This window comes from Mustela nivalis, assembly GCF_964662115.1.
Source record: "Mustela nivalis genome assembly, chromosome: 1".
NCBI classification, from domain to species: domain Eukaryota; kingdom Metazoa; phylum Chordata; class Mammalia; order Carnivora; family Mustelidae; genus Mustela; species Mustela nivalis.
In genome coordinates this window covers 115117726-115132895 of record NC_139020.1, presented here as the reverse complement: position 1 = coordinate 115132895, position 15170 = coordinate 115117726, and the positions used below count along the sequence as shown (strand labels likewise).

At 39.9% G+C, this 15170-nt stretch overlaps 1 protein-coding gene across 8 annotated transcripts in view; it reads right to left on the bottom strand.

The window, feature by feature from the left end:
• Positions 1-3797: 3797 nt before the first annotated feature.
• The window catches only part of RNF168 (ring finger protein 168), a 45276-nt gene continuing 33903 nt past the window's right edge, over positions 3798-15170 (bottom strand). For all 8 annotated transcript variants that reach the window (XM_082699983.1, XM_082699986.1, XM_082699985.1 and 5 more), the window contains 2 exons: positions 11219-11300; positions 3798-7408 (listed from right to left, as the gene is read on the bottom strand). In XM_082699983.1, coding sequence (XP_082556109.1) covers positions 6452-7408; positions 11219-11300 — 1039 coding nt within the window. In that variant the 3' untranslated portion in view covers positions 3798-6451. The remainder of the gene's footprint in view (positions 7409-11218; positions 11301-15170) is intronic.

Here is a 15170-nt window from a genome sequence, read left to right as displayed (position 1 = left end):
TCCATACAAGAAATTTTAGAGAGGCGTGCCTAGCGTCCCTGTAGGTGAGGAACTGGGTAGCTGGTAGGGAGTCAGGACAATGGTGGCTTTAGGTGATGTTAGTCTGTGTGGAGTGGCACGCCCAAAATGCTGAATGATCAACTCTGATCAAGATGGGACACTCAGATACCATGAGCCCAACAGAAGCTGGGCAGCTGGGAAGGTTCTCCATTATTTACTTCCATAGATCCTTAGCAAAGTCTTACTTCTGCACATTTGTGTTTACACATCTTTTCCCCCACACACGTTACTCCATCTTGTCAGGATAAAAGCTTTCTGTAGTTTTACCTTAGAAATTTCAAGACATCTTAGTCCCAGAAACCACTGAAGGGAATCCTCTCTGGTGTGGTTCCCCCACCCTCTTCTCTCTCAGCTACAAAAGACATTTTCCCACTCTCCCAGGCTCCTCCTTCAGCAAGCTTCCCGCTCTATTATAGGAAGTACTAGGAGGCAAGAGGAAAAGGGTTGTCTTGGTTTTTGCTGTTCTTATCAGTGCTTCCCCAGCAGTGGCAGTTGACTTGTTTCCAAATTCAACTTTCCTAAAACAAGACTCGCTGGACCCTTTCGGAGCACCAGCAACACCTACGAGGGTTCTTTCTCAAAGGTTTGAACACCAGCTCCGCAGTACACCCTCCCCCACCTCTTAAGTGCCTCGTTCTAGTAACTCAGACTCTTCCCTTCTGTTTCCCAGCTCTGAGGGCAGTAGCCACTTCCTGCAGTTACCATCTTTGGGTTAGAGATGTGTTCGTTCCCTTTGGTCTAACACTTGTCTAACCAATTCCTTTTTATAACCTCTGCTGAAATACTGTGGTTCTTGCTTTCTTAACTGGACTCAGATCAATACACTACATTTGTCTACTATCAATTGAGCAAGGAATGGGGTTCTCATCTCCATCCTGGGACTCAGGAAAGTCTGGGGTCAGTCTAACCTGCAGTAAAAGATGGGACACAAAAGTCCATTACAGGACTTGAGAGAGGGAGATGAAGGATACAAAAACGTGGAGACTCCGTGCATGATTCCCACCTGACAGAAAGCCTTCCGAAATGAACGATTTCCAGGGACAGAGCCTGATTGTGGCAACCTGGAACTACAAAAGCCGAATTGAAGAGGATTGTAAAAGTAAAATGTAGAGTCCCTTCAGTTGAACTCAAGGTTGCTCCAAGTCCTGCCAAGACAAGGCAAAATATTCTACGGGGAAAAACCAGACTCAAAATTTAAAGTTATAATTGTTTATTAAGAGCTTTATGCAGGAATAAGAAATGGGTCAACATACAGTAGTGGCTCAACTCCCATCTTTTTAATCTCAAGAGTTTCTAGGGTTTCGCACACTTTTATGCATACCAGCTGTGAACCAGTACAGGGACTTGTAGAAGCCACTTAGGATTTCTGAGAATTCAGTTTCCTTTGGGAGGCCAGGGACTCTTGTGACCTGGGGACTTCGAAGCAGGGGTCACTTGTGATGCAGGGAGCTGCAGACATGCCTGGCAGAGCTGAGTGGAGTCTCCATCAGTGGACGGAAGATAAATTGCAGCTTATTGGATGCCACATTTGGAGATTTATGGGAGACGAAAACAATGAACAAAGTGAGACTCTTCCAAAAGTGGGACTGGTGGAGTAGTGTGGTCAGAAAAGAGCCAGGCAGGAGGAATCATCGCTTATTCCAGTTCTTCTTTTGAATCAAGGCATGTGCCAGGTGCTTACCTCTTGATAGCAACTTGGTTGATTACATTAGGATTCCCATTTACAAATTAAGAAAGTGAGGTAATGGAAGGTAAGCAGTTCACCTAACAGGTAGAGACCAAATTAAAAAGGGAGGTCTAGGGGCGCCTGGGTGGTTCAGTCCATTAAGTGCCCAACTCTCCATCTCAGCTCCGGCTTGGGGTCGTGAGTTCAAGCCCTGTGCCAGGCTCCACGCTGGGTGTAGAGCACTTAAAACCAAAACCATTCTTAGCCCAAAAGCCCTACAAAAACACGAAGCTTGCAGAAGTGGCCCTGGGGGTGTACTTTACAGACCCCTGTGCTAGGGCTTCCAGTTGAGGTCCTGGTGTGTTCAATAGGCTCCCTTCCCTTGGTAGGTCATGAATGCTCTTTTTTTTTTTAAGATTTTATTTATTTATTTGACAGAGAGAGATCACAAGTAGATGGAGAGGCAGGCAGAGAGAGAGAGAGGGAAGCAGGCTCCCTGCCAAGCAGAGAGCCCGATGTGGGACTCGATCCCAGGACCCTGAGATCATGACCTGAGCTGAAGGCAGCGGCTTAACCCACTGAGCCACCCAGGCGCCCAGGTCATGAATGCTTTTGTCTCAGCAGTGTGAACCTGATGACAACTCTGCTTTTCTGAGGTTTTCAGCCTTTTAAGCCTCTGCCCTGAGCAGTTTGAAAACTCTGCAATTACCTTGATGGGAAAATTGGCCTTGTGTTGGATGACCCTCAAGTCTCCAATATTGTTATTCCAGCTTCATCAGAAGGCCAAGAGTTCTGCCAGTTTCTGTTCACTAGCAGCAGCCCTGATTCTTGTCCTGCATTCACAACAGGCACATGCTACCAGCAAAACCACTTTTTGGTTGCAAATACCATTTCACTTCTCATGTCTCCCTTCTCTAGAATCTTAGCCCTGAGTTTAGTCCTCATTGTTTCAGGAGCTCTCTGATGCTTTTCCACAGGCAATTTTACATTTTTTTTTTTTTTTTTTTTTTTTACCTTTTAAGGAGAGAGATCACAGAGGAAGAGGGAGAAGCAGACTCACTACTGAGCTCCATCCCAGGTCCCTGAGATCATGACCTAACCTGAAGGCAGACGCTTAACCGATTGAGCTACCCAGGTATCCTGGCAAGTTTACATTTTTCTTTTTTTTTTAGAATTTTATTTATTTATTTGACATAGAGAGATCACAAGTAGGCAGAGAGGCAGGCAGAGAGAGAGGAAGGGAAGCAGACCCCCTGCTGAGCAGAGAGCCCGATGCGGGACTCGATCCCAGGACCCTGAGACCATGACCCGAGCCGAAGGCAGTGGCTCAACCCACTGAGCCACCCAGGCGCCCCCAAGAAGTTTACATTTCTATCTGGCTCTTCTCATTACTCTCAGCAGGAATGTAGGCCTGCTGCAATGCTACCTGGGAAACATAAATCTTGCTTTTCAAATAATTTAAAAATAGTACCTAAAAGCTAAATACATTCAAATCAACTCAGAATGCTATAGTTCTTTCCACACCGAAAAAAACTTCCTGAATTGATTTTTAATATGTAAAGGCAAAGAACACCCTTCAGAGTGATAAAGGCTGAAATTAATAAGCTTCCTTTATCTTGCAATATATTTAAAAAAAAATTTTTTTTTAGGTTATTTCTAATATTCAACACTGTGCTCGAACTCACGACGCTGAGATCAGGAGTCCCAGGCTCTTCCGACTGAGCCAGTCAGATGCCCCTATCTTTTTTTTTTTTCCAGGTGCCCCTATTTGCAACATTTTTAAAAAAAGATTCATCTATTAATTTGAGAGAGAAAACGCAAGCATGGATAGGGCAGAGGGAGAACCCCGAGCCAACTCGCTGCTGAGCACAGAGCCAAATGCTGGGGTCAATTCCGGGACCCTGAGATCATGACCCGAGCCTAAATCAAGAGTCCATTACTCAACCAACTGAGCCACCCGGGTACTCTTAACTTGCAACATTTTAAAAACATTTAAATTTTGACTAGATGATATATTTGGTATTACTGAAAATTCAAAAAGTAGGAAAGAACACAGAGTGAAAAGTCATTCTTCCACCCTTATCTCCCAGCCACAAGGTTTCTCTCTCTGTTGGCAACATTTATTGCTTCTCTTTCTAGACATTTTATGCAAATACATGGATCTATCTTTTCATATCAGTAACGTGGTTTTGTTGTTGTTAATTGCTATATAACAATTGTACCATCATTTAATATCTATTGATGTGACATTAAGGTTTTTTCTAAGCTTATTATTATAAACAGTGCCATACAAAAATATTTTGTACATGTCATTCTACACACATGTAAAGGCAGCTTTAGGAAATTCCTAGAGATAGAATTGCCCAATTCAGAATTGGGGTTTTAAATTTTCTACTGATACCAACCAATACATAAGCGTGCTTATTTCCCCATACTCTTGCCAAGATTTAAACACACATACATACACAAAGCAAAACAAAAAAGCACCTTTATCTTAACTAATGTGAAAGGTAGACAGATGTATAAACCCAAGTATAAGTGACATTATGCATCTTTTCACACACTTAAAAGACATCTGTATTTCCTTTCCTGGGAACTGTTTCTTGGGAACAGTTCTAATTTTCCTTTTGAGTTATTCGTCATTTTCATAATCTATCAGCAGATCCTTGGTACAAAGGAAATGAGCTCTTCACGACAAATTGCATCTACTCCCCGCCCCTCCACCCCTCTCACCATTTGCCGTATTTTCCAATTTTCCATTATGGTGGTAATTTTTGTTATGCAGAACTTTTTAATTTTAGGTAGTTAATTTTTATTTTTTAATTGTGGTAAAATACATGTAATTGTCTTATTTTTATTATTTTAATTTTCAGATTCTCAACCTTTGTATAGTTCTAGTGCTCCCTGAGAAGTTCAATATTCTCCTATCCCTCCACAAAAATGAGAGGAATAAGTAGCAATACACTCTAATGACTGACACAAAACATTTATTCGTTTCTAATGAAAAGAAATGTAAGGTAGGACTACCAGAAAAACTAATAGAGAAATTAAAATTTATCTTAAGGTCAGGAAGACTTCTTCACAAATGAGTGGTTAAATGCAGAAATCCTATATATGTCACACTATTTTCACCCCTTTTTGGTCATGGACTATTCCAGAAAAATTTAATTATACAACTTTTGAGGAGTTCTAACAGTGTCTACCCTAAAATGTTAAGTGAAATTGCTCTTAGAAAAATATTGATTTGATGAGAAGACAGATTTTATCATATTTTGGAGAAATTTGGTTTCTGACTAGACTTCATTTTAGCACAATCATTACTCAGAGGGCAAAAACGTTTTTCTTTTTTTGAGAAAGAGCAAACTAAATTTTAAATTAGCATCAGAATTCTACCCATAATTACCCAATCAATATTGAAATAGATGCCATTAAGTATGCAAAGATTAACAGAATTTTAATTACAAAATTTGGAGAAAAAATCTTAATAATGTACAAAAATATTGATAAATTTAAGCTCGAATTAGCTCTAGGATGTTTTATTTTTACTTCAAAAGGATGGACAACTAGAGATCAGCAGAAATGCTGTTAAAACTACTATTTGCTTAAAGTTGTTCATATCAATGTAAAAAAAAGATTAATGGTCTGTAAGTTAAATTTCACAAAATGAAATCACTGCCTTCTGATTTAACTTTCAAGGGTAAGACGGGAAAACCCAAGTATCAGACTTTCTTTTTCTGTCGATAAACACATATAATAGTCAGCATCAATACAAATGATAATATAAGGAAATAAACACATGGTTATATCTCAGGTCCCACAACAAAAGATATTATATTTAACTCTCCTATAGTAAAGTCCTACCCCACCCCCAGAATAGCAGATTAATAAAAAGGTGACATTCCTAAATTTCAGGCAATTTAGCAATGGATTTTGATTTTGACACCAGATACTATGGCATGAAAAGCTTTAAAACCCAAATGTTTTCCATGTCATTTAGCAAAGAGAGGAGGGAGAACCCTCTAATAAATGTCACCTGCTACTGCATCCCAGGCCCAGCTTCTGGTCACTCATTCCATTCCAACGCTTTCAATCAATCTGCTCCACTGAGCCGCACCCCAACTCTTCAACTCCCTTCGCATCAAGAGCCTAGTTTCCTTTCTGTCAACTAACTCCTAATTCTCCAGGAAACTCTTGATTTTTCTGATTTCACATTGATCACAAACCATTTTAAATCGAAGAAAATGCTATAATGGTTAAAATAATTAAAGTGGAGATGAAAATTAGATTCCTTTAGTGTTATGGGAGATGCATTTCAAGTGCTCTGCAAATATATGGGAAGTAGCAAGAGAACTTACCCTGCTGGGTTCCTAACTACTTGGTATGTATCATCTCACTTTGATTACTAGTTAGGACACGAAGGGAAGCAAAGGCTTTTGTAAAACATGCATTTCTGGGAAACAGAATGGCACTTGAAGATTTCTTCGCCAAGGCATTCTTATACCCATAAGGATTGTCAAACTTAGTACACCACAGTTATTAAAAAAGCAAAGGATTGGGACTCCTGCTTACCACAGTTTGGCAGAAACACATTTATACATTCCTCCCTCATAATCATGCCATCCTTTATAGACAATGGGTGTGACCATTACAAAGAGTCTCTATATGAAAAAAGGCTTCCTAATCCATCCATTTGCTAGATTATAAAAACCTCTTTCTCCCCATGCATTACTTTGTATACCTCTGAAACATCTGGAAAATACTTTTCTGTGACTTACTAGGCTGTAGGGAATTAGTGCTTTTAGATACATTAGTATTATCTCTAGAAGAATTTGGCATCTTTCTCCCATTAACATTAACTGAATGTTTCAACTGGATCTTAAAAGACGGCTGCCAATTTTCATGTTTCGAGCCTCTCCGAGATTTGGAATGCTCTGTATCAGTCTGTCTTTTGAAGTTCCTGTCTTTGGAATTCTTCCTCTGTCTATTTAGCAATCTGTCTGGAGGTGACGACGTAGGACGTAAATGATACTCATCTGGGGATCCTTTCTGCCGGTTTGGCTTCTTCTGTTCTTTATCTACTTCTTTCTGAAGCTGTAACGCTAATAACCTATCCTCTTCTTCTTGTTTATGTCTCTCAAAAAGTAAGCGTTCCAAATCTATCAGTTTTTGGGTAAAGTTGATTTCTGCTTCCTCTTGGTCTGAGGAAGCTTCGGGGAATGTTTTCCTTCTTTTTGCAGAAACGCACGGATCCCTGACTGCTTCAGACAAAGATTCTGGGTTTTTTCTTTTGGAAATATCCTTACTGATAGGTAGGCAAGACTCTTCATTTTCTGTCGTAACTGTATTACTTGCAGTTATCTGTGTCGTACCTGATACAGTGCACCCACTCTCGGTTTTGCCATAAGGCTTAGCTGCAGCTTCTCCAGAGCAGGGAACTCTGGCTTCAGGTCCTTCATGATTTAGGACACATAACTCTTTATCATGATTGGTTGGTCTCATTTTGACTTTTCCTTCAAGGCACCATTCTCTGCCACTGGCACATAACTGAGGCATAGGTGACTCTGAAGACTTTTCACCTTGTTCTTGAATTTCCATGCATATTTGTGGAGAAAGTGTTGGCATATCTTCCTCAATTTCTGTATCTTGCCATGCAGGGCTCTCTACAACACTACTGTCAGTTTTCTGTAGAAAACAGAAAAAGACTGAAGTGAACCGGAGAAAAACATCAAGTCACAATACCGAAGTCTACTCTCTGAGTTTTCACAGTAAGATAGCATCACTACTAATAAAGCATATTAGTTCTTTTTTTAAAAAAGATCTTATTTATATATTTGACAGAGAGAGATCACAAGTAGGCAGAGAGGCAGGCAGAGAGGGGGAAGCAGGCTCCCTGCTGAGCAGAGACCCCCCCCCCCCCCAATGCGGGGCTTGATCCCAGGACTCTCAGACCATGACCTGAGCTGAAGGCAGAGGCTTAACCCACTGAGCCATTCAGGCGCCTCAATTCTTAATAGTATTTTTATGCTGTGTGCCAATTTAGATAAGGGCACTCCTTCATTTTCACTCCCATTAAAACCTACAAACTAGATTTTGGGTATAGCCAATAAGCTGGCACCAGGCCCTAACCTCTCTTTCACCTTATAAATTTCCCCTAGGCCATAGGTTTTTAGCCCCTTTTTGTGCCATGGACTCTTCACCTTTCGGCATTTTGGTGAAGCTTACAGACCTCTTCTGAATACTTTAAAATATACAAATAAATCCATAGGATTATAATGGGAATAATTTGTACTGCAACACAATTATTAGAATGTCATTCCTAATGCAATGTGCAACTATTAATACATTAAATAATATCTACTGAGGCAAGTCTAATCACTTGTAATGCTGAAGTAGGGACAAGTAACAATATTTTAAGAAACCTGCCACAAATTTAACATGATAAAAACCTGTGCTTTCCACTGATGATGACCAAAGGCACAGCTTTTGCTAACAGTATTACAGTTTGAAGTCTACATTTGTAACTAAAGGAATGAGAGTTGAGGTGAAAGTAAAGATAAACCTTTCCTTCCATTTAAGTTCATATGTACTCTCTGGATTCTAACCACAGACACAGGCCTTAGGTTAAAAACCCTTGCTTTAAAAAAAAAAAGAAAGAAAGAAAAGAAGAGAAGAGCAGGAAAAAGAAAAAAAGAGAAAAAGAAAAAAAGAAACCCCTGACTTTTTGTCAGTATCATTTTTCTTTTCACTTATAGGTCTTAGGTAAGTAAATACCTAGAATTAGTTTTGACCACAGAAAAGCCTTAAGAAAGGCTTTGGTGAATATTTGCAAATGATGTATCAGATAAAGGGCTAGTATCCAAAAATCTATAAAAAACTTATCAACACCCAAAGAACAAATAATCCAATCAAGAAATGAGCAGAAGACATGAACAGACATTTCTGCAAAGAAGACATCCAAATGGCCAACAGACACATGAAAAAGTGCTCCACATCATTCGGCGTCAGGGAAATACAAATCAAAACCACAATGAGATACCACCTCATACCAATTAGAATGGTTAAAATTAACAAGTCAGGAAACGACAGATGTTGGTGAGGATGTGGAGAAAGGGGAACCCTCCTACACTGTTGGTGGGAACGCAAGCTGGTGTAGCCACTCTGGAAAACAGCATGGAGTCTCCTCAAAAAGTTGAGAATAGAAGTACCTGACAACCCAGCAATCACACTACTGGGTATTTATCCTGAAGATACAAACGTAGTGATCCAAAGGGGCATGAGCACCCGAATGTTTGCAGCAGCAATGTCCACAATAGCCGAACTATGGAAAGAACCTAGATGTCCATCAACAGATGAATGGATAAAAAAGATGTGGTTGGGGCGCTTGGGTGGCTCAGTGGGTTAAAGCCTCTGCCTTCAGCTTAGGTCATGATCTCGGGGTCCTGGGATCGAGTCCTGCGTCGGGCTCTCTGCTCAGTGGGGAGCCTGCTTCCCTCTCTCTCTCTCTGCCTGCCTCTCTGCCTACTTGTGATCTCTGTCTGTCAAATAAATAAATAAACTCTCAAAAGAAAAAAAAAGATGTGGTATATATATATATACACATGTGTATATATACCATATATATATACACACATATACCTGTGGTGTATATACACACACACACATCTGTGGGGTGTGTGTGTATGTGTGTGTGTGTGTGTGAGAGAGAGAGAGAGAGAGAGAGAATACTATGCAGCCATCAAAAGAAATGAAATCTTGCCATTTGCAATGATGTGGATTGAACTAGAGAGTATTATGCGGAGCACAATAAGTCAATCAGAGAAAGACAATTATCACATGATCTCCCTGATATGAGGAATTAGAGAGGCAGAGTGGGGGCTTGGGGGGTAGGGAAGGAAAATATTAAACAAGATGGGACTGGGGAGGGAGACAAACCATAAGAGACTCTTAATCTCAGGAAACAAACTGAGGGTTGCTGGGAGGTCGGGGGGGAGAAATAGAGTGCCTGGGTTAAGGACATTGGAGAGGGTATGTGCTACAGTGAGTGCTGTGAATTGTGTAAGACTGATGATTCACAGACCTGTACCCCTGAAGCAAATAATACATTATATGTTAATAAAAAAGACAGACAGACAGACTGGCTTTGGTGAGAATTTGCCTCAGAACAAAAATTACTCCTGTTGTTAGAGACCTTAAATCTATTCTTTTACCTATCTGCTTTGCCTTTATCATTTCTTATAGCATTTCTTACAAACCAGTCCCCTTTGGACTGGATAAATCCCAGGTTGCTTACCTGCTTTTGCTGTGAATATGAACACAAGGGTAGGACAAATATCCCTACACTACAAGTCCTCCTCCATCCTCAGTTCTAGTATGAGCCAGATCATCTGGACCTGAATCTTCCCTCTAGCATCTCTACTTAAGGGACTGTGCACAAGTCTCTTATCTGTGTGTGCCTTAGTTAATTCTTAACTGTAAAATGGGCACAAGAATGAATACCTACCTTAATAGAGTTGGTGCTTGTGGTGGACACTGAAGAAAATAATACACACATTATCTGGCACATGGTAAATGACAATTAAATGACAGGTTTTAAACTACCTAGCTGAGTTTTTAAAAGATCTAGGAGCCTCTTAGTAAAGGGTTAACAAAACATCTCTGTAGGAAATCAACCTTGGCGTCAGCTCACATTTCCTAGTTCTATTTTCCTAAAAACCTGATAAAGGTGCAATGTCACCTGTCTTACTAGGCCACATAGCTTATGGTAAAAATGATTTTACTGGTGAACTGCATCTGTACTAGGAGAACTATGATGATCTATAAGCAAACAATGGGAAATCAAGTCTTGGGGCTTCTGTAAGTGACTTATAACTCTTCTGACCCGGTATGTTCCTTCCCAGGACCCCTGGAGGCTATACCCATGGGTTGTTACAATAAATAACTGACTCTTATGGGGAAGAGGGCTTCTGGGGCCTCCCCATTCTCTGCACTGTCTCATTTCCAGGTTGTCACTTAGGAGCTCTACAGTGAAGGTTCTTGGGGCACAGATACGCCTACTAGCATGCTTTGTTTCTTATCCTCTAATTTTCACTGACACTGAGGCTGATACCAGGTGTAGCCTATTTGGTTTTGCAAGTTTGATTATCTAAGCCAGGCATCCACAAACCATGGCCCATGAACCAAATTCCGCCTGTTGCTTGCTTCTGTAAATAGTTTTACTTGATTAAAGCCTATTTGTTTATGTACTGTCTGTGGATGCTTTCACTCGAAAACATAGCTGAATAATTGTGACAGAGTCCATAAGGCCACAAAGATATTTACTATCTGGCCCTTTAGAGAAATTTGTTGACCCCTAGTCTAGGGGAGCCTAAAATGACTAAGGAAGGGTATTCCCTATATTACAGTGACTATAAAGAAGTTAGGAAACTACAAGTATTAGCAACCCATAGCGTTAGTAAATCTGCCAAAGGAAGAACATCTTTAGCATCCACATACCTTAGACATGCAGTTCTTTGGGCTTCCTTGTAAAATTTCAGACTGCGATGCTGACCCAAACTGAGATTTAGGTGACAAATACCTTACCAAAAAAAAAAAAAAAAAAAAAAAGATTTACCAAAGTTTGAATGCTTTGACAGACAAGTGGCATGTGACCACTATAATAAGCCAGATTACCTATTTACATGAAGACTGTCTGATCTGTTTGGCTGATTTGATCACAAAGAGTGTACTCTAACTCCTTGTCTCAGGTATTTTGGCCCAATACAAGAGCAATACTTAAAAGGCTGAATATTATTATATTTTAGTGAAAAACAGCAGCAAAGGAAATAAAAGTCAAATCTAAATATTTAATTCTCAATAAACATCAGAACAACACAAGACTATACAGTCGTTCCAAACGCAATGTACATGACGTTTTAAATCAGGAGAAAAGAGATATTTCTTTTTAATGCCAGGAATTCTGGCTGTTTACTACATTTTTAATGTTTACCATTGGGAAAGCACTCATGATTAGATTCTCTACCACTCTTGTATAGAGATTTTGTTAGATACACATTTTGTATCAACTATCTGCCTAGAAAAATACAGATACATCAATATATCAGCATAAGGGTATCTCAAAACGTCTAAGCATCTTTAATAGGCTGTCTGCCACAGAAAACATGGAAGTTTGCAATACGATGAAAAAATGCTGTAAAACAAAAGGGAATAAAAGGAGATAGCAGGTATATTTTAAAAACTGTAAAAAATTCAAACACATATATAACTATGCTTAAAAATGGCAAAGATGTCCTAAAATGTTGCCTGCCTTCAAGTGGTGGTAACTTTGGGTGATTTTCAAGGAGTATCTAGCTGTTGTTTTTATAATTAAAGAGAACAACAGAAAAATGTCTGAACTGCAAATAATATGTAACACCCTAAGTTTCATTGTGTCCAAAGTACCAATTAGCATGTGGAACAATAAAATAAAATCTAGACAAAGATATCATTTAAGAACAATTAAGAATAATATCCCTTTTAGATCAAAGTTGAATCAAAATTTAGTTGAATCAATCTAAATACTTACTCTGCAAACTAAGTAAAAGAACTACCTTTTTTTTTTCTTTTAGATTTTATTTATTTATTTGGCAGAGAAAGAGACAGGGAGAGAGGGAACACAAACCAGGGGAGTGGCAGAGGGAGAAGCAGGCTTACGGCTGAGCAGGGATCCCTGGGATCATGGCCTGAGCCAAAGGCAGAGGCCCAACAACTGAGCCACCCAGGTGCCCTAAGAACTACCTTTTCAATCAATAAGAAAACAGGAGCCCAGGTTTAGTCTCATTAATTAATTAATTAATTAATTAATGGGAAAGCGTGTGCACGTATGTGCACGTGAAGGGGAGAGGCAGAAGGAGAGGGAGAAAGAATCTAAAGCAGCCCATGCCCAGCATGGAGCCTGACCTGTGGGACATGTGGCTCAATCCCACGACCCTAAGATCAAGACCTGAGTCAAATCAAGAGTTGGATGCATAACTGACTGAGCACACCTAATCTCATTTTAGTTTTGTTTCCCAAAGTTGAAGAATCCTTCTGCCAAAGCTGGATATTAGTTATCAAAATAGAATTACTACAGCGTTTTTTTTTTTTTTTTTTTGAACTCCATAAGCAGAGAAAACGTGACCAGATACTTATTCAACATAATCAGGAAAGATTGATGAACTATCCCAAATATTTTTTACGATAACTGGGTAATGTATGAATATATGCTCATTCTAAAAAAGTACAGAAATATAGGACATACATGCTACCATTCCTTTTCATTCCTATTTGCTTTCTCATATGTAACCAATTTTTTAAAAAAATATGATTTCTATATAGTACACACTTTTTTTTTTTTAAAGATTTATTTATTTAACAGATGACAAATTGGCAGATAGGCAGGTAGAGAGAGAGGGAGAAGCAGGCTCCCCAGCGAGCAGGGAGCCTGATGCGGGGCTCAATCCCAGGACCCTGAGATCATGACTGGAGCCGAAGGCAGAGGCTTAACCCACTGAACCACCATACAATATTTCTTTTTTAGAGGCGCCCCTACACTATCTCTTTTTTAAAACAATCATATTCTTCTGTGATTTCCTTTTTTCTCACTTATGTCTAAAGATCTAAGTATCTAATATGTCTATCCCATGAAAACAATTAATTTACAAGAAAATAGTTGCAAAACATATGTAAGAATCATAATACACTGTGGTTCAAGGAGGGGGATACTGACACTAGTTAACCTTTTGGAAATACTCTGTAGCTTAATCTGGAAGATGCTTTATATATAGTTAAAAATTCACCAAAACAACACTTAAGAATAGTGTACTTTAATATATGTATGTTACAATTTTTAAAAGTTTTAAATCTTTATATAAAAGCGCTTATACTTGGGGCGCCTGGGTGGCTCCGTTGTTAAGCGTCTGCCTTTGGCTCCGGTCATGATCCCAGAGTCCTGGGATCCAGTCCCATGTCAGGCTCATGCACTGCAGGAGCAGTGCTTCTGCTTCTCCCTCTTCCACTCCCCCTGGCTGTCTCTCTGTCAAATAAATAAAATCTTTAAAAACAAAAAACAAAAAACAAAAACATGGGGGGCCTGGGTGGCTCAGTGGGTTAAAGCCTCTGCCTTCGGCTCAGGTCATGATCCCAGGGTCCTGGGATCGAGCCCCACATTGGGCTCTCTCCTCTGCGGGGAGCCTGCTTCCTCCTCTCTCTCTCTCTCTGCTTGCCTCTCTGCCTACTTGTGATCTCTGTCTGTCAAATAAATAAAATCTTTAAAACAAACAAACAAAACCCCAAAAATCCCTTATACTTATCACCTAGCTTAAAGTGAGGGGAGGATCACTTATTTTAACATCCTTTATGGGGCCCCCTCTTTGTCCCCTCAGAGACTCGACTATCCTGAGTTTTCCCTTACCTTTTTTTAAAAAATATTTTATTTATTTATTTGACAGAGATCACAAGTAGGCAGAGAGGCAGGCAGAGAGAGGGGAAGGGAAGCAGGTTCCCCACTGAACAGAGAGCCCGTTGTAGGGCTCGATCCCGGGACTCTGGGATCATGACCTGAGCCGAAAGCAGAGGCTTTAACCCACTGAGCCACCCAGGCGCTCCTTCCCTTACTTTTAAAAATAGTTTTACCATACCTTTGAATCCTTAAACATGTATTCCTTAGTACTGAAGGATTTTGACCTTTACATAGACGGAACCATACCACATGTATTCTATAACCTTTTTCTTCGCCCATTTTCATGATTTATGCGTGTTATTCTCAGCTAGATTCATTCTGACTGTTGGATAGTATTCAGTTCGACTTGGGGACATCTGGGTACTTCTGCTCTTTGCTATTATGAACAGCACTGGTGGAAACATTCCTCTATGTATCTTCTGGGTTTCTTTGGCATCTATGCCCCCAGAGTTCTAGAGTATCAATCTTTTACACTTCCACCAAATACAGAAGTGCTCCTTATTGTCTACAATACTTAATACTGTCATAAAGCTGGGGCACCTGGGTGGCTCAGTGGGTTAAGCCGCTGCCTTCGGCTCAGGTCATGATCTCAGGGTCCTGGGATCGAGTCCCGCATCGGGCTCTCTGCTCAGCAGGGAGCCTGCTTCCTCCTCTCTCTCTGCCTGCCTCTCTGCCTACTTGTGATCTCTCTCTGTCAAATAAATAAATAAAATCTTTAAAAAAAAAAAAAAAAAATACTGTCATAAAGCTATTTTTTTCCAATAGGATGAGTGTGAAATGCTACCTCACTGTGATTTTAATTTGTGTTTCCTCAATTACTAATAAGGTTCAGTATCTTTTCAAATATACATTAACTTTCAGGTTTCATTTACTATGAAGTCAAAGTTTTTTTTTTTTTTTTAAATATTTTATTTATTTATTTGACAGTGAGAGATCACAAGTAGGCAGAGAGGCAGGCAGAGAGAGAGG